Source organism: Sparus aurata, chromosome 8 (genome assembly GCF_900880675.1).
Source record: "Sparus aurata chromosome 8, fSpaAur1.1, whole genome shotgun sequence".
In the NCBI taxonomy this organism is placed as follows: domain Eukaryota; kingdom Metazoa; phylum Chordata; class Actinopteri; order Spariformes; family Sparidae; genus Sparus; species Sparus aurata.
Genome location: NC_044194.1, coordinates 29715733 through 29736226, shown reverse-complemented (window position 1 = coordinate 29736226; position 20494 = coordinate 29715733). Strand labels below are relative to the sequence as shown.

Genomic DNA, 20494 nt, shown 5'->3' with positions numbered 1-20494 from the left:
AAATCTTAACCCTAAGGAAATGTGGGAACACAGGCACGCTCCCGCTATGTTTAATGCCGGCAGCCAGAATATTCAGCACCTTGTGTCATCACCAGTTCGAAGGATCATTGGAGGGATTATAGTGTGCATGTGCTAACTGTAGCCCTGTGTGTTAAGATATCCTCCAGAGCACACACCGTACTGCACATGACACTCACAGGGTAGAAACTCTGTAAGAGCCAGCTGTTGCTGGTCTGAAAGTGAAATATTGTCAAATCAAGTTAATCGTTTCTGTAATAAGCTGATTATATTATGCCAGTTTATTGTGAGAGACACAAACATAGTGTTGTCACAATCCTGGAATCTCTAACTCTGACGCAATACCTTGTAAATATCAGTACTATTCGATACCACAGGGGGAAACTGACTCCTCACTGAGGGCATAAGGTTTCTGATTTTTTATGAAAAGATGAATATAACAAGGGCTTGTTTTCTGTGTGTTAAGCACACATCAGCATCAGAGTTCGTTTACTGCTGGAGGAGGCGGGGTTATGTGGTCACTGCAGTGGTGCATGTGTCAACTTGTTGTAGGAGAGGAGGCTGCCAACATGAAGCTGGTACTGGAGTATTGACACTGTGGAAACTGAGCATAGAAATGTGCTGTGTCTCAATTCAGGGTCTGCATCCTTCAGAGGCCGCATTTGAAGGCCAATTACGTCACAACGCTGCGCAAAGGATGTCCCAATTTGAAGAAAGAAAGAGAGAAAATGGCGACATACTGTGGCGTAGATCGTCAATTTTGTGAGCCTGGGCGGCAAAACTTGTGACGTAAGGGTAAAACATCTGGTGATGCAACCAGGAAATGCTCCAAAGGCTAGACCGTCCCATTTAACAACGGTTGACGCGGTTAACAAGGTCCCTCCAAAAGAGTCGCCTTCAAAGACCTCAAAGGCCGGGTCCTTCGAAGGATGCAGACCCTGAATTGAGACACAGCAACGGTTTCAGCTATTCAGTATCGACATGTAATGATATTTCAATACTGTTGACAACGCTACACCAACATGTGTCATGACTGAAACGTCATAAACAACTAGAACACACAACTGCTGAGGCCTAACAGACCCCTTCACTTCAATCAGACCTAATCCAATAAGAAAACATTTAAATCCACTAGATACAGATTTCGCACCAAATTGTATTCACTCAAAGAAACAAGCCTATTAAATATGCCTGATATTTTTTCATTAGGATCCATAGACTATTTCCTGAAATTAACAAAAGCTGTTCAATCTGTAAGAATTGGGCATCTATCAAATACAAACTCAGAACAAATAGGGCCTGAAGTAAATTGAGCAGAGAATGCTGCCGGTGAGTGGCGCCAGAATGGGCGCCAGAATTGGATCTGGAATTGGAAGTGAACACCAGTACTGAACAGCCCCACAAACAGACAGAGGCCAGTTTGAAGACGGGGCCACAATCTGGACTCTGACTCCGGAGAAGATGAAGATATGGTGGGTTTAGGCAGAAACAGGAGAGGCTGGAAGCAGGAGAAGAGTGAGAGGGAGTCAGCACCCACCTCTGGACACCTGAGCTACGCTACTGGACTAATGCCTCTTTAGGTACAATGTTGGAAAGTTAGACAGGCAGGAGGGCTAGCTTGTTAGCATGCTAATTTCAGTAGATGTCACTGAACACAATACATAGATAGCTTTGACTTAATGCTAAGACTATTGTTTCTTTACTCTCTGTTGATGATTTCAGTTAATTTTCTAGTGAGAAAACAATCCTTTATCCATCCCTTTGTCCTGATTGCATCAAAAGTTATTGGGGTTTATTCTGGGCCGAGACCTAGTCTATATCCAAGTTTTGTGGAAATCTGTTCAGCAGTCTTTGTGTAATCCTGCTGACAAACCAACCAACCAAAAATACTTGGTGGAGGTAATTAAATTATATAAACAAATCCTCAAATCAAAAAAACATTACTTTTAAGGAGACGTACAAGTGTTGTGTCCAAGACCATGACTCATCATTACCAGAGGAATAGCCAAAATCCAACAAAAATGAAAAATAAAAATAAAATGTGGAATTGAGGCACCAATTGGACCTCTCAAAGAATCTCAAAGGATTTATCTTTATAACTTGACTCTCAAGTGAATTGTTCACCTGGAAAGATAATGACAAAAATTGCCCACAAGGTGGAGGTAGAGACTGGAACAAAAGATGGCCTTCAACTCACTGATACCTGGGGATTTTCCCCCCCCCAAAATAATTGTACCAAGCATCCAAGTAAATCATGCTGAGATAAACCTGCACTGCTGACAAAAAGGTGACGTGTTGACAAAAAAGCTCCGATCTAAACGATGTGACATACTGTCTGACTGAATCTCTGCTTACTTCTCCTTTTTCCCTCTGCCTGTTAAACCCTCTTCTCCCTCTCCAGCTCTTTCACACAGCAAAGAACTGTGAATCTGTCCTGACCTCTGTGACCCCTGCAGTGCATCACAGCGGCTGCACAAGTGACCTTCAGTGTAGACAATCTCTCTTCTGTCTCTGTTTGCTTTCCTCTGTCAGAGCCAAACGATGAGGCCACAGGCAGTTTCAATACAAAGCTACAACCTGTATTCTGACCCATTTGGTGGGATTGGGCACAATATATTGAACATTTACAGGGTTCTGTAATTATACTTTCTTAGAATAATGTGATCTTGCCAATTTTTGCATTCCATTGAATAAACGATCGCTACACACTCGTGGTCAACCCAGAAGACGGGTGGAGCTATGGAGGGAATTACCAAACTACACGAACCATTAAGAATGAGCTAATGCATCAATCAAGCTCAATCTACAGGTGACACAGCCACACTGTCCTACTGCATTCAGACCAAAATTGCACCAGTGCAGTGTACTTAAAAACTGTTGGACAGGAACTTTTGTTAGTTGGCAGAATGGTCCAAGCTTTGAATTATACAACTTTTTACTCCCATTGATGTTCATCACTGTTGTTCTCTTGGCTTCACTGGAGAGGATAACCATGTTGGAAGTGATTCTTCCATCAGCCTCTCACTCCTGTCATCTACCACTGCCAGGAACTGTCAAAGCGTCAGTTCAGTCTGAGCTGCAGGAACATCACCTTCTTCCTGTATTGGAATTGGGTTATTTACCAGAATACGATTACATGCTTTTATGTTCACACAACACACCCATTTTCTCATACTGTCCAGCGCTGCAGCTCGGTATTCCCCCATTGTCCGTAACACTCTGTTTTAGCTCCTGCCCTTTAAGGCACCCCTCCCGAAAATACCCGGTCTCTCCTGCTCTCATATGCCTGAGCCAGCACCAAAACAACAAAGCAGCTGTGCTTAATCAATTCTTAAAACTAGTTGCTAGGTATAGATTATGCAAACGTGTGACATGGTAACATCGTGTGATGTCACAAAGTCGCAGAATTAAAGACCAGACTACTGACGAGGCGTATCAGGAGCAGCTTCCGCTGGTGCACGCTTTGACCTTTTTAAATTTCATGACCTTTTATATGCACAGGAACCGTTATGAATGTTCCACATTCACATCTGTCATCTCAACCTCTTTTGCATAGAAAGGAATGTGAAGCAAATTTTGGTCTGACTACATCATCAAGATATCTTATTAGAGAAAATAAGTTAAATCACCTGTGTGAGCGTACTGCTTATTGTAGTTAAATAGTAACTTGTTCAAAATGGCCTTAAACTGTGGGCAATATTTTCCACATCATCTTTCACATGCATCAGTATCACAGTCTTATTCATTTACAAGTAATCGGACACAAATATGTCTTGCCGATTTCAATTTTTCGTGCCTAATTCAGGAACTTTCTCCAGTATTTAAAGATGACAGCTCATATTACTCATAATACACCATCAGAGCGGACATGAAATTCTCAGGGCTTTGAATTTTAGGGTTTAATTATATGAACAATGAAATCTTAGAAACGATCCAGAATGTGTTATAGACGAGATGACTGTTTCTCATACTCCCCATTTCCCTTATTGTTCTCTTGGCTGTGCTGAAGAGGATAACCATGTTGGAAGTGATTCCGCCATCAGCCTTTCACTCCTTTCATCTTTCCACTGCCAGAAACTGTAAAAGCTTCAGCTTGGTCTGACCTGCAGAAACATCACCTTCTTCCTGTTTGGTGCCATAGAGCAATAAAACAGATTTTCCTCCAAATCCCACCCAGAGGCCCAAAATGAAAAACACAGAGTTGCTGCTGGTAGAGGCTGCCAATCGCTAATTACGTCATGCGCTACTGATGTTAAAATGAGGTTGTTAAAATCAGCAGACCCACAGGACAAATACCAACAACATGATGAACGACTTTATTTTCCTTCTATGTGTTCTGTTTACTCAGCGCCTCTTCTGCTCTTTGAATAGTAATCTCTGCTGCTGTGGCTTTGCTGCGCTCATGTCAGAATTTTTATCCTCCTGAAGCAACCTGAGACTTTGACAGTAAGTGAAGGAATGCAGCCTCCTGAGAAACAAACTGCACTGAGTGAGCACTTCCAGCCTTTTGTGTGTGTGTGTGTGTGTGTGTGTGTGTGTGTGTGTGTGTGCGCGCGCATGTGTGTTTGTGTGCGTGAACACTCAGCTTCAGGGGAATGAGTTGTACTGAGTCGTACCAGGACCTGAAGATCCACAGTATCATCTCCTCCTCTCAGCTTCCACAGATCACAGAACAGCATGACCGCAGAGTTTGCCTCTCCTCTTGCCCCTGTCATTTACACTTTCCCCCAGTTTCGTTTGTCTTGTTGCTACTCTGGAGCTGTTTGTCTGTGAAAAAAATGTTTGTTTAACTTTTTCTTTTTTTCATTTCTCATATGAAACATTGTAAGACTGCAGACACTGTGTCCATTTGAATGACGTTCGGACATTTAATATGATTCTTTATTAGATTGTTTTAAACCAGGGCAAAGTGAGGTTATTATGATAAGAGCACTGCCAACAGCACGGCTGGATTAACCCACTAGGGGGCATAATGTTACTAAAGCAAAATGTTCTATACATCCTCTGTCCCATTACCAGACTTGATGTGTGCACCCTGCCTTCTAAATGAAGCAACCATTGTCTTGCTTGTGAGAAGTGGAAAGTGAGTTTTTGTTCATGCACACAGCATGATTATTTAAAGAGTTCATTTTCAATTACTACTCAAATATTGTTTTTTTTTTCAATTTCTCCAGTATTATACAGCACATGTAGTGTCAATAGTTTATGTATTGGTAAACCATTTGAATTTATTTAAGCATTTTTTAACTGTATTGTTTGAAAATGTAAATACAGCATTCTGGATCTGGATTATTATAATGATTTAGAATAATATAGTATATACATATGATATACATCACTTAAACCTCCAAAAATGTGGCAATAGGCCTTTTCCGCACTAAATATTTGGATGGATTCTGGAGTCCAGTCATGCAGATAAAATGAATGATGGCTGACTTCCATTGAGCTGCTTCAGTCCTGAGTCCATATAGCTATTCAGCATGCTCGATCACTGAGCAACTAAATAGAACAGAGCCATCAGTTATTCTTCTTTTTGCGTATGTGAAGGATCAATATGGCTGCTGTGAAAAAGACTTACAGATCAAAGCACAAAGCTGAAGCTCATCAAACTCTGGCATGGTTTCTTTCAGGATGACTACATTTAATGCCTACACAGCTATTCTGGCTGACTAGAGCTCTGCACAGGTTAAAGTTGGGAACAGGTACCGCTGGAATTACAGGGGATGGAAAAATTTGATGTACCATCTGATAAAGCTGCACGTTGTACCACCTTTACAGCGAGTTAGGTATTAATCACAGTCTGTAAAGCCTCTCACAATCCTGAAGGGAAGTCTGCATAGGTAACACAAGTGAAAACATCTGTGTTGATCAGGGTGGAGGGCCTATAAATCCTGTCGCTGTGACAAAAATGAGTCTCAGTAACAAAAGTATTGATTTATTATTCTGTGAAATGATAAGTCAGTGGTCTCATCTCAACCAGTGTAGTGTAAAGTACCCAAAGGCCATACTTGAGTTAAGCAAATATATCGTATTAGATATAACTGTGCTAAAAGTCAAATCCATACGAATAGTAGGCCTACTCGAGTAAAAGTCCCATAGCATCTGCATCAAAAGTAAACGTTTAAAATGATAATATATATTTACATGTATGTATAAACTGTATAGTATGAGTAAACCAATAGTTTTATCACCTTATCTCTTGTGATCAGTCTTTTTTTATCTAAATGCTGATCAAATTAGTATTAAACATACAACATTAAAGTAAATTCATGTCAAATTGTGCTTTTCTAGGACTGATGCTGCACACAATCTGCAAAGCAAGCAGTTACTAAAAATATAAAATACATATAGTAGAGGGATGATTTCAATATTCGCCACCAAAATGAGAGTGGAAGTATAAAGAAGCAGAAAATGGAAATACTCAACTAAAGTACAACTTCCTCAAAATGTTATGTCTCATGTCTGTACAGTAAATACGGTGCTGCAGAGTCAGTGATCATTCTTCTCTCACTGGATCATTGAGTGCTTTAAAGTTTCTGTTGTGTGTTCTCTTTAACAGGATGAATAATTAAAGAACTCTGTAGCTGACTGTGACCAGGCTGAGTGAGCTGTTTGTAGGTTAAAGTAACTGCAGAAAAATTTCTGATTGGCTGAGCCCCAAAAAGGGTTGATGTATGGTACTTGGCGCCCCAGGATTTGCTTTTATGTGATTTTTTTTCTTTCCTCAGTGCTCTACGAGGGGCCTAATCCATGTTTTCTATATCTGCCCTAAGTAGAACATTTAGATACAGCGTCTAATGTGACTACTGAAAGTGGACAAAACTGCAGTTACACTGACCAGCGATCTCGCTTCAAAGGCCTTCAGCGGCATGAGGCTGGGACAGAGATGAAACACTGTAACACACACACACACATATATATACACACACACACACACACAGCAGAGATGAGAGATATAGGCCTCGTCCGACAGCTGAGATATAGCACAAGAGCCCTGGGGAGTTTCAGGGGATTTCCACAGAGGGAATCGGACACGTTGTCTGATTTACACTAACACTTTGGCTAAACTTGTGATAAAAGTTCACAAAAGAAACATTGCCGTATCTGTCTTTATCCATCTCTGCCCCCATCTGTCTCTGTCTCTGTTTTTCGCTCTGCTGCTTTCTCTCTCTCTCCGTAAACACTGTCGGCTGTTGGTTCGAGAACGTGTTTTTAGGTGTGAATTGCTGTTTTCATAAAGTATATGTGGGTGTTGTTGACACCAGTCATCTTATTGATAAGATTTCCTCAATGACACGTTTTTTGTTTTTTTTTGTCCTTTGTTGTGAAGCTGAAGGTCAACGCTTGGTCCAAAGACATAACAAAACAGCCGATTTTAAATGGGGAAAGACGTTATTGGCGGACAAAGAGGGATGAGAGAAGTAAGAAGAGGCGGCATAGAGAGTGAAGAGAGAGTGAGAGGCTGGAGAAAAAAAAAGTTCATTTTTATCCGCCTTTACTGCTCCTTTTTTCACTGAGAGGGGAGCCAAGGAATGCTATGAGGAATCTGGTGAGAGATAAAGAGAGGAAAGTGGATGGTACTGTACTGAATAGTGTGTGTGTGTGTGTGTGTGTGTGTGTGTGTTTGTACGTTGCTGTGTGTTTATTAGAGTTTACATGGAAAGTGCTTTTAAAATTCATCCTTTGTCTTCTCCCTCACAAATCAGCTCTCTTATAATGTTTCATTCAGTTTTAAAAAAAGGGTCAACTGTACTGAGGAAGAAAACCTTCTCTGGTGTGTTAATATTATAGGGATCCCTGGTCAAGGTCAGCTGATGTATAGCCATGGTGTTTGCACATATTTCATTTCAAGACCTGAAATCAAGTTGTCTTTTTCATGTTCAAGCTACGGTGACTTCATAGCAGTGGCATGTTTGAAAAAACATCATTGGATCCTCATAATGATGGAATTATACATAACGAGGCCAACAGTATTTCATGGATATTACTTTTTGTGTTTGAGGAGGGGTTGATATTATATTAACGTCGAGTTAAACTATTATGTGACCTCCTAGCGGGCTAAATGACAATGAATGTTAATGTTGACTTAATATCAAAAAAACACAACAGAGACACTTTAAAGTAAATAAATAAAGACCACAGAGACGAAGTGATACTGTATCAAAACAGTCACGTTACATTTACACAGAGAGAAAGCATCGTTTTCAATCATCCCACATGTTCGAGTACAAAATGTTCCACTGACATTTGCTGTTTTATGACTCAAATATTAATTCACATGAAAGAGAGAAAACTGAAAGTATAAACAGTTCCTGGATCCATCCAAAGAAAAGTCTAAAATATATCAGTTAAGTTAACATATTTCCCCCCATGGAAAGAGTTCAGTTCCCATGGTGAAGCAGTATTATTTACATCTTGACCAAATGTCCCGGCCACAGAGCCAGTGTGACCCAGCAGACATATTTCAGAACTCGCAGTGTCTACAGCACTGCCAAAGTCCAGCAATATTTACACACCACAGAGACAAGAGACGCACACGACTTAGCCCCGAGAGCGCTGAGCACTGCTGGAAAAAAAAATAAAAAAAAAATTCCTCACATCCTCACATTACTCAAAAACAAAATGTTAAGCTTTTTAAATACAACCGTAAGGGCATGTGTGTGCTTGCAATGTCTATTTTATGCTGACCAGACAAAACATCCAAAGCTTACATCGCGAGGGCTGCACTGGGTGTTTGATGGAAACTCTCTTGATCTCTTTAAATCAAGCGTTATCTTTTGTGTGAAATTGTAAGAAACGGCAGAGGGGCTGAATGCCACCTCACTCCCTTTAGGTCATTCCAGTGAAAGCAAAACCTTTCCACAAAATCATAATAAATAAGCCTTCCAGAACTGGTTCAACGTAAGAGATATTTACAACAGCTGAAGGCGGGACCATGACCTTTGACCTCACTGTACACATGATGGTGGACGGTGTCGGTGAGTAAAGCAGGCTACAACTGGGGATGAATGAAATATTACATTATAGTTCAAAATGGAACAATCTTCTGGACTGTCTTACATGCATTTACTCCACTCTTTCCACAGCTGTGCAGCTCTAATTGTTACAGTTACGTCCGCCTGGTATATGGTAACTTAAGGTAACGATGGCAATTCAGTTAGATAGTGATTGACTTGTGAAACAATAATTCAAACCTACAGGGAATATTTCTTGAAAGAATAATTCTGTTGATAGTCTGCTTTTTAAAAATGTTTAGTTATATCCCATGAACAGACTAAAACCAGCAATGGAGAGGCTGCACTGTGCCAAACCTGAAGCTGAAAATAGTCCCAAACATATGTACTATTTACTGTAATAGGAAATGATTAAGCCTTAAAAAATACATTTGCATTAACAATTACATTTTCAGAAGGAACACATTCAGTATTCAGACCAGAAAGAGCTGTGTCAGAAAAAAAAAAAGGGTTTTGTTGGTGTTTTTTCAGGTGCTGTTGTGACGATGAGTTTGAAGGCTTATCAGACACCAAAAAACTGCACAGCAGTGTTTAATATTACAGGGAAGAGTTTTTCCATTTTACCATAACGCCAACATTAACAAAGAAATACAAAGTTGCACTGTAGTAAAAGTTGGCCCTTTGGTTGGACATTTGCAGCCCTCCTCTATCAACAAAGTAGTTTTATTTCACTGAACGAGTTGGCTGCTCTTCACACAAATTGATGGTTTTGGTCTTTTAGTTGGATTTGTTAACATTAACAAAAATACAGAACATATCAGCCTTATCTTTTAAAATCACAGTGCAGTTTAAATAACCCACAGATTTCACAAGTGTTCATGACTTTTAGACTGATTCATGGCGATCTAGTTTCTAAACTCAAAATCATTTTTAAGGGAGCCATTAGGACTCCACTGGCCCCTGCGGAAGCTGGTTTCGTTGGCGCAAAGGGGGTCACCAGGTTTGGATTAACCGACGACAGAAAATATAAGCAGATGTAATCCAGATGTTTACATTTAAAACAGTGATACGGGCTGACAGAAGACTCAGATGGCCAGCTGGAGCTTGGTGAGGTTCCTCTGGTGCATGTTGTGGTGCCGCACCAGCTCATCGCTCCGAGCAAACTTCTTCTGACAGTTGGGCCACCGGCAGTTAAACGGCTTCTCACCTGAGAGAGGGGCGGGTTAGATGGACAGGGTGACGGAGAAGGAGAGAGAAGATTGATTGAAGGAGAAGTGGAGAGGATGGTAACGACAGGAGAAAGTAGGAGAGGAGGGGTAGAGAGAAGAGGAGTGGAATTATAATGAAACCAAGTGAAAAGAAAAGGGAAAACAAGTCAATATTAGAATGTTACGCTGATTATAACCTGAATGGGGAAGATTCAGTGAACTTTATATAATACTGCATCTAGGATATATGAAAAGGAGGAATAAATAAACGTTCACAAACTCTATGCTATGAAATTACTTTACTCGTGTGCTACAAAACTACTTTACTATAAACGTCAAATGGATGAAGAAGAAATGGAAAAATAAAAGTTTACGCACTTGTTTTACCTGTATGAGTCCGGGTGTGTGTCTTAAGGTGGTCAGACCGAGAGAACTTTCTCTGACACGTCTCGCATTGGAAGGGTTTAACTCCTAAACACATGTACAGTATGCATGCACACACACGCACACACACACACACACACACACACACACACACACACACAAACAAGTCCAAGTTCACACACACACACACACACACACACACACACACACACACAGAAAACACATGTTCAACATCACACAGACACACACACACACACAGAGGGAGATAGAAAAATACAGTAGAGCAGGGGTTTGCAGGAAAGCCATTCCAAAGTTTGGCCAGCCTTTAGCAACTTTATCTGCGGGGAGTTCAGAGTGGCGCACCACAGTACACAAAATGCAAACTGTGCACTTCAAACGACAAAATGGCTGTCATGCAGTACAGCAGAGGAGAGAAAGTAGAGCTAATGCATACACTGAAAGGAAAAACTTGAAAAAATAAAGGCAGATTGGGTAAAAGTGATCGAACCTGTGTGCCTCCTCTGGTGTCTTTTCAGCTGGTCAGAGCGGGAAAACCTGCGTCCACAGTCTGTGAAGTCACACTGGTAGGGTTTCTCCCCTGAAGACAAGAAAGATGAGGACACAAACGTTTAACCCATAACCCTTTATACCTGAAAAATACTGTATCATGGATAACCATAGCAAAAAATTTGGTTTAAGGTCTTCTGGTTAAATTTGTTAGACAATAACACAGTTGTTCTTCTTCTTGTGACAACAGCAATAAATGTAAATAAAATAAATCAGTAACAACTTTAAACCAATTCATTATCATTTATTGCTTAAAAACCAAAAACATTTGATGGTCTCAGCTGCTCAAAGGTGAATATGTATTGGTTTCCTTGTCTTCTATGACAACAAACTGAATATTGTTGGATTTTGGACTTAAAGCAATTTAAAGACATTGCCTTTGCCTCTGGGAGCTTATAGCAGACAGCTTTATACAGTTGTCTCACATTTAATAATCTAGCTAAATACATGTCTGTAATGTACAAAGATAGAAACTGTCTGAGAGGCATTTTAAGATTTTTGTCATTATCAAATTAAATTCCCACATCAGAATGATTACTGTAGTCGAACCAGAGGCAGTTGTGCTGGCGTCATCTATGACCTCTCTGGCTCCCGAGGTCACTCTCAGATGCGTTCTATCTAGCTTTACCGCAAGATTCATTTCCATTTCTTGACTGATTCTGATCATGATTAATTATCAGCGAAGATAATGAATACTTAAAGCTGCTGAACAAGAATCATCACATTGTACATGATGTTATGTGTGTTTTTTTTGTCCTTAAAAACAAAAATGTGGGATAATTTTATTTTTGAATAAAAGAAAAAGAAAGATACTTTACCATTGTTTTACGTTAATGTTTATCTGCGATAATGATTAAGAATACGCTTTTAATTCCACTTATCAAATACGATGTAAATATTGATGTTAGGTGAAAGCTGAAAAATGTGCACATGTATGTGTGTTTCCTTTTTGGGACACGGGTAAAAAAAAAAAAAAATCCCTATGTTGTTCCACACTGCCACTGCATCAGATTTGACTGGAAATCCAACGGATCTCTTTATTTCACATAACAGGAAGTCTCTTCTGGCAACAGCAGATAGAGAAACTCGGGCCAGTGGAAACATCATTTAAACAGCTTTTAAAAAGGTTCTTCTCCTTAAGTCAAACTGAAACCCTCTGAGTGAAGTAGGAACATGTTGGTGACAGTAACCGTGCTTCTGGGAAATGTGGCATTAACAACACTGCAGTGTAACATTACAACACATCCTCCCGTCGGGTTCACCTGTGTGTTTGCGACTGTGCATCTGCAGATGAGACAGCTTGAAGTAGCGCTTGTTGCATCCTGGGTAGGCGCACATGAACGGACGCTTCTCGCTGCTCTCTGACCGCACTATGGCTGGAGCGATGCTGGGCACCCGCCGCACATCCTGCGCGCACACACACACACACACACACACACACACACACACACACACACACACACACATAAACAAACACTTTAATTTAAAGCCAAACCACTCAAAGGCAAATTAACAAAAACTCTCCCTGGACATCAATAATCGAACCAGTCAAATGTAATGGAGAAAACAGGCAATTAAATCTGTCCTGTGTGTAAATAAGCGCATGTGATGTGTCTGGTTCACAGAGATCATTATAATAAAACGGTCATATATTCATTAGATGGAAATTAGCAGTAAAATGACCCCAGACTGACTGCAGCCCTCGGGGAGCTGTTAGTCACGCCTTTTAGACAGACCCCCTTTCAGAGCGCCCCATTACAGCCCTGCTGCTCACTGCCGACGCTGCTGGAGAAGAATAACAGGAAGTACCACATGGCTGTAGAAAAAATAAAAATGTTGAGTATTAGCTCATCGGCACAGTAAATCTACAGTGACTTTAAGTTTTTCTTGTTTTCCATGCCCTCTGAAGCAGCCTCCTGACCTACAGTTCCTCTCTTGTGATACTTACTGACCCAGTACATGACATTTCAGCACTCTACAACTCTACCTAAATACTTCTGCTGTTACTTTCTCTCCCTTCACACCACCTTTTCTTCACCCTCCTGCAGCCATCTGCTACTAATTTCCTTATTGTCTAGCATGATGGCTGAAGAGACTCAGAGGTCAGCCCCGCTGCAATTAGAGCTGTTAGCAGCTCTCTGTGTTACAGCTGTTACATAGCGGAAGAGGAGACACAGTGCCCATGTGACATATGATAGAGCAAGCTGAAGCTGCAAACACTGCTCATCACTCTGATATAGATAATAATAATCTACATCTCAACCCTGCCCAGCTTGTTAGCGGGCGAAGCTGTTAGCATGTGAAGTCTTGTGGAGGAAAATAGAAGAAGAGGTCAGTTGCTGTATTTATATTTATATATATATTGCTATATTCACAGCAGCAGCCTAGTTGGTTTACTCAAAATCACTTTTTTTATTGACATTGCTCTTGCCAACAGGTGCTTACACTGTACCAGCAACATTCGCTAGAAGCATTTGATTGGCTGAAAGGCTATTATGTCATTAAAGAGTACAAATGTGAAAAGTGCCAGTATGAAAAAAGACTTGTATTTCCTTTTTTTTTGGGGGGGGGGGGGGGGGGGGGGGAACCAAAAAATAACTGAAATAAAAAAAAAAAAACCTTTGCTCCTAACCCTAACCCTGCCATCATGAAAACATGATGAAATATGAAACATTATATGGCATGAGTTTGAATATAACTTTAAATAATTTCACATATTGTTGCTTCATTTTCGATTAAGTATAATTAAGTCAATTACTTATCAAATTCCATAATTAACTTATTTATGTGTTTATCATTGACCACTTCGGGGCTCCATATTAAAGTAACTGACAACTTACCCATCATGCCCGTCTGCAGCACGCAAGGGTCACTTCTGTTTGTGCTGTAGGTGTTAGTTTATTTCATTAATTGATAGTGATATCAATCATTGTGATTCATTCATTTGTTATGTGATTCTCGTCCGCAGAATAAAGTTCTCAACAGGCCATTATTACTAATCATGAACCAATATTAATGAACAATGACATTCCGTGGCTGACAACTGTATTTCCTTTGGCACTGACGGAGAATTAGCGTAATCCCTGTAGTAAAAATTATGGAGCAGAGCATCACTCTCCTGCTCAGTCTGTTATCTCACATATTAGCAGCTCTTAAATTATACTTTAAAAGGCATAAGAGTGAGAGTTTGCTTATTATTGAGCACGGAGCCAGACCTCTTATGAGTGTGTTTCGTTCCATTTCTATGAACGGGGGAAAGAAATGAGCAAAGGGAAAAAAGGAGCAGGATGAATGATGAAACAGGCCCCAAAACGAAAGAAAGCAAGAAAGAAAGATCTCAGAAAGTCCCACTGCTGTGGACTAAGAGTGGGTCTGGAGAATCTCTGCTCCCTGTCCTTTACGGCTGCTGACAGACAATAATTAAAATCTAATGATTTATTAACATGCTGATCCTCGTATGGAAACTGTATCTTTACCCAGCGTAACCCTGTGTGTGTGTGTGTGTGTGTGTGTGAGTGAGTGTGTTTTTCTCCACTGCTAATGGATTTGTGGAAAAAGATTCCTCTTGGCCTTTAGAGCTGCCTTTTAAAAATGTGCATGCGTGTGTGTGCGTGCATGCAGCATTTTTGTGTGCGTGTGTAGGCATATAGGTGTGTGTGTCCATAGATCTTTGCTCTGCTGCATATCAGTATTTCCTTCGCACATAGCCTGGTCATTGCATCAGCCTCTCCTCTACTGTATCATTAATGTGCTATTCCTCCGCTGACCTTCGGCTTTCAGTATGTTAAGCATGTGTGTGTGTCCTGGTCTTGACACTAAACATGTACAGCAGAGAACACAGTATGTGTGTGCAGACAGAAGGTCTGTGTGACCTCACAATGACCTCTTGACACTTGAAAAAGAAGAAACACGCAAAAGACGATGTGGAAGCAGTGGCAGTAGTGCGAATCCTACCTGTATGCCCCTGAAGACTCCATGTGTGTGTATGCGGTACTGTGTGCTGCAGCTGTACACCATGGGCGTGCTGGGGTCACTGTCGTAGCCCGTTGCGTGGCTGCCAAGACACAGAAAGAGAGCGGAGAGTGATGATGGTGATCATTCAGAGTCTTACAGCAAATTAGAAAGTTCATTTACGTGAAAGTGAGAAAACTCACGCCACTTTGAGCAGCTGTCATCAGAGTCATATCAGCTCCGAGATCAAATCAAAACAGTCCAACGTTTTCAGGTGCAAAAGATCAAAATTGGACAGCTGTCAGTGCCGGTAAATCAATTTCTGATCGCAAAGACTCAGGGGGAAAAGAGAAGGTTTCCATGTGGACGACTGCCACGTACAGTACGATGAATGTGAAGCAGACACACGTCAGATAACAAGATGCAAGAACATGATTCAATGCCATAAATCCAGACAGTCAAACAAACACTGGCAGATACGTAGAGCATGAACTCCCGTTTGACTGCTGGCAGGGTCATGAAGGCATCATTACTCAAACATATTCACCTCGTCGCATACAGCCCATAATGCAAAACACAGACAAATCACTTGTAGACTCAGAGTTGACTGTGGAGATGTGAGTTGTGCTGATGGATGTGTGCGGTAGCCTCTGTGTTATGCACGTGTTTCATTTTAAGTTCAGGATGTTGAACTTTGACCTTTTGCCACGATAAGCCCAGACACAAACTGAGCCAGCAAGAGGCGATCACATTCAAACTGACATCAGAGACATGAGTAGGCTGGATGACCGGAGATATCTTAAAGTACTCTTCTGTGGTAATATGCAGTATTTTCTCAAGCTTAATGCTAGACACTCTGGTGACGGAGTTATAAGAGGCTTATAGCATGTTAGTCAATCCAGTAACTTTGGTTCAGACTGAGAATATCTCAACAACTAAGATGAGAAGACGAACCATGGTAACTTGGTGAGCCTGTTTACATTTAGTCAAAATTTTAACCTGTCCAATGCTTTTAGTCACGACCAAATGCCTGTGACATTGATATGATCTTCAACTGTTTATATTTAATACTCATTAGCAAATGTTATTATTAGCATGCTAATATAGTAACCTGACTAGGTGAAAATGATGCCCGAAACAAGTTAGCAATGACCCTTTAAGCATGTTAGCATGCTAATAATGCCTCACAGAGCTGCTCACATGACAAACTTAGGCCTTTTCCCATGAGACCACTTTCACATGTGTCCTGTTATCATCTAGCAGTGAACTCTAGATTAAGCAAGAAGTTATCCACTAGCATCTATTATGTTGCCTGCGTTTTATCATTACTGCTTCCTATGATTTTTTGGATCACAGTTTCTCAGAGCCCATGGTGATGTAAAACAGTAGGCTAACCTGACGCGTCAGATGTTTTTGGGTTTTTTTGCACAGAATTTTCTGAAAAGGCAACGTTAGAAACTGCTTGTAAAAGGGAAGGCAGAAAATACCTGCCAGAGCCTGTTGGTGGTTATACTCTCCAGTTCTGATACAACAGATGCTATAGCAGCATCTGTGCTATCCTACTGAAGGGCCGTCAACAAACAGCGGCTTCCCTCGCTGGTCGTCACACCTCAACGTCTGCAAGCTGCCAGAAGTTCCTCACAGAAACGTCCTCATTTTTCAGAGATTGGTTGAACTACTGTCTGTTAGGCAAACAAGCGCACAACTTGAAGCCTGGCAAGATGGATTTACATGATCCTGTGAATCCTTCTGCATCACAAGGTACACGGAAAACAGACAAAAGCAGTGAAAAGTCTTCTTTAAAAAGCTGCAAAACCATGGAATGTTTGGCAGTTTGGTTCGAAAATTACGTAAAGCAGGAATTTAAAATGTATTCTATTGTCCGACTGATCAAAAGACTAATCATTTCAACACTACCTACCTGACAAGCAAAGTATAAAGTTTGACGAATAGATTTCGGTATTTCACTTCAAGAGCAGAACAAAAGCTGCCCTGTGTGACGCGGCCTCCAGATTTGCCTCCCGTATCTTCTTATGATAACACGCAGAGAAACAGAAAGCTCTTGTCTATGAAATGTGTTATATTTCAGTATGTCTAACCAAACGAGGAGGAGAGGCGTTTGCATCCTGCGCTGCTGCAGTGGTAAAGTACTGTGTACAGCAGAGCGGTCATAAGGTGCTCTTTGTCTGCCTCGCTATTTCCAAGGACAGGAGGCATCGAGACCACGTCAGTGGTAGACACAGTGTTAATCATACTGTGTGCTCCTTCACTAAAGTTCATTCATCGTTCTTTTTTTAATATTTCGGTTCGCAGTAGCAACAAGTAACAGTAAATACAAATCACACACAAATCACACATTTTTGTTTTTAAGGACAAAAAAAACCACACATAACATTATGTACAAAGACACATCTCTAAGAAAGTTCTAATAAATAAAAATATAACATGTTAAAATATACCAAGAGTGTGAATATGATAGATCTTATTGATGAATAAAAGTATGAGTACCTACTGCTTACTATACAGCATATGAGACAGTCTTTGATGCCTGCTCGCTTGATGTCACACTCAGAAATGCAAAAAAAGGCTCTCCCAATAACATTTGCATCAGTTTAATGCTTTAAGACTTTAGCCTGATCACTTTCCTGTCAAGATCTGGGTGAGTAGATGGATACGACTCGTGTTTCCCCATTCAATACAAGGCTGGACTGCTTAGCTTAGCATTAGGGCTTGAAGCAGGGAAAATGCTGATTGAAAATGTGCCCTGTTTCCAGTTATCATGCTAAGCTAAGCTAACTGGCTGCTGGCTGTGGCTGCATACCGAATTTACCGTACACACATACACGGGAGGGCCATCACTCTTTTCATCTGACTTTAGGTCGGACAACAAAATGTTTAATAACAAATGCTGAAATATTTCATTTATAAGCCGCTGTGTGCAGATTCAAGCTAACTACCCACAATGCAAGATGAAATATGTAGTCTCATACGTTACCGTCACAGAAACACCACTGCGGCAGCTGACACGGTGTGGCTCAGTGTGAGGCCTATCTGCTTTTCCTCTCTACGCTCAACTCCCCCAAACTTCCCTTTTCCTCATCCCCAGCTTCTCGCCCCGTTCCTCTTTATCACCCCATCTTCTGCTGACTCCCTCCTCTTGCTGTTGCCGTTATTCCCTTCCTCCTCATCCTTGCTACTCCCTCACACCTCCCCAAGCATCCCCTGCTCCCCCTCATCAACAATCACAGAGGCTGAGCCACTGGGAGAAACACCAACACGGTCAGAGCTGAGCCCTGCTTTAAAAAGAGCTCGGTATCCTATGAAAAAAACAAAACACTTTAAGAATCAAATTTGTCTCTCGCCTAAATATAATCAGCAAGTCCAACAAGCCTCACTTGCACCTCTGGCACACGCATATGTGCACTCATACGTCCTCTGAATGCAGCAACACCCCAGAAGAAAAAGACATTCCTTTCCTCTACCACTCCTCTGAGCACGTACACACTGCTATCAGGCGCACAAACACACAAACACACTCATTCATCTGGTAACTATGATGAATGCCTGTTGGCTCGGAGTAGAAAGGTATTTGTGAGCCGATGCAGATGCTGACCAGTGTGCAGCACCGCAGGTCACGGTGACATAAAGTACAGTTCATACTACTCAGTGTTTTTAACTGTGTGGACGCTGGTACTGCAGTGATTATTTGGAGCTGCTTTCTAATAGACCTTTCACATCAGACAGAAAACCTGCTAACACCCGCTAGCGTCTGGCTTTTGCCTTCAGAGTAAATAAGATTCTATCGTTTCTTATTGGTTATGATGAAAACAAGTCGGTGAACACGCAACTATTCGCCCCTCTTAGGGCGTGATGCTGTGACAGTTGAACATTGTTCAGTAAACAGCGCACACTGCAGTGTCCTCTGTGCGTGTCAGCCGCCTGATCAGTACTGTGCATGTGCAACTATCAACAGAGATTAGAAAGAAGCAAGATGTCTCACTCCTCAAGAATTTCTGTTATCAGCTCCGGCGCAAAACTTTTCGGCGCATTCATCGTGATGGATTTGACACGCAAGCAACAAAAAAAGAAAAGAACCAGAGGGTCAAACAATATGAAAAAGTCAAACACCTATTTTAGCCGGTTAAAGAAACCTGCATGTGAGCAGACATTTTGGTGTAAAAGTGGTGTAATGTAGTTTAGCTGCATGGGCTGTCATGTAGCGTGACGTAATAGATTACCCAGGTACTCAGTTCCCAGGGGACCACCCAACATCTTCCATTACAATCCACTATATGTTCTCGGAAAAATGCCAAGAAAAGTAGATGGAATTCCATAAAGGATATTTCGTGTAGGGTGTCCACAGGATGTTCTCTTAAGATGTGTTCAGACATAATGCGAAAAATCTTCACCAGAAACAGCCGGTGAACTGTTCAGACGTTAGCAGCGGCCGGCTGGCGATGTCACAGGTTGGTGTGTGTGTTGGTGCCATTGTGTGCTTGTATGTGGACCTGTTCAAACCTGGTATCAACATCCATCCTGCATCCTGATCCACTCCGGTGGTCACTCAAGGTACATGTTGAGACACAACATCAGGTGTGAACTGACTTAGAGCTTCTTGATTGTGATCGCTCACTCAGAGTCAGAATATGTTTTCACTCAAGTTGAAATATTAAACTCACATGAAAGTGTCTTTGCCTCACCCTTACACTCCCTGTGCATCTTTGCCTTTACTATAACCTGTATGCAAATGCATCCCTTTTAAAAACTTGGTTACATTTGACTTTAAGCGGTCTCATAGGTTTGTTTATTTCTTTGGAATAATCCATACTCTGTGTACCAAGCTGCTAAAAAGCTGGTCCAAACTGATCCATCTGTTCAGACTCTCCTCTTCAGGCTTTACTCAACATAAACTTCACTGACTGCTGCTACTCAAAGAGAGCGATGGATAAGTTCCTACCTCTTCATGGTGGATGCCAGAGTATTGACAGGGTTCCATGCCACACACTCCAACTGAGAGGTCATTTGATATAAATTTTCTCCGCTGTGGAGGGAAGACAGACGTAGAAGAAAAAGCTCATGAGCTGTGCAGTGGACTGTCACTTAAGTAGGGTTGAGTGTGTGTGTGTGTATCCTTGTGCATAGCTGTGTTGCCTGTTATTGTCCTCGACAGAAGCACTCTAATGAAAAATGCCAACACACACACACATACAAGCGCGCGCACACACACAGACACACGCACACACACACACACACACAAAAACAGTCGCAGGTGGAGCCGAGGTTAAAGAATGTGCCTCAGACAGACACCAAGAAAGCTACATTTCCCCAGAACGGCCATCTTTCGTTAAACACAGCAGACTCCACAATCATTATTCAGACCTGCCATCACATATACACACACACACACACACA

General features: G+C 41.3%; 1 protein-coding gene across 4 annotated transcripts in view; it reads right to left on the bottom strand.

Annotated features, from left to right (window-relative positions):
- Nucleotides 1-8171: 8171 nt before the first annotated feature.
- wt1a (WT1 transcription factor a) overlaps nucleotides 8172-20494 on the bottom strand; it is a 22376-nt gene continuing 10053 nt past the window's right edge. Inside the window, exons 4-9 of one of the 4 annotated variants that reach the window (XM_030424676.1) lie at nucleotides 20040-20123; nucleotides 15086-15185; nucleotides 12394-12538; nucleotides 11073-11162; nucleotides 10559-10651; nucleotides 8172-10179 (exon numbers count right to left, since the gene is read on the bottom strand). In XM_030424676.1, the coding sequence (XP_030280536.1) occupies nucleotides 10058-10179; nucleotides 10559-10651; nucleotides 11073-11162; nucleotides 12394-12538; nucleotides 15086-15185; nucleotides 20040-20123 (634 nt within the window). In that variant the 3' untranslated portion in view covers nucleotides 8172-10057. The remainder of the gene's footprint in view (nucleotides 10180-10558; nucleotides 10652-11072; nucleotides 11163-12393; nucleotides 12539-15085; nucleotides 15186-20039; nucleotides 20124-20494) is intronic. The other 3 variants (XM_030424677.1, XM_030424674.1, XM_030424675.1) reach the window with 3 other exon arrangements.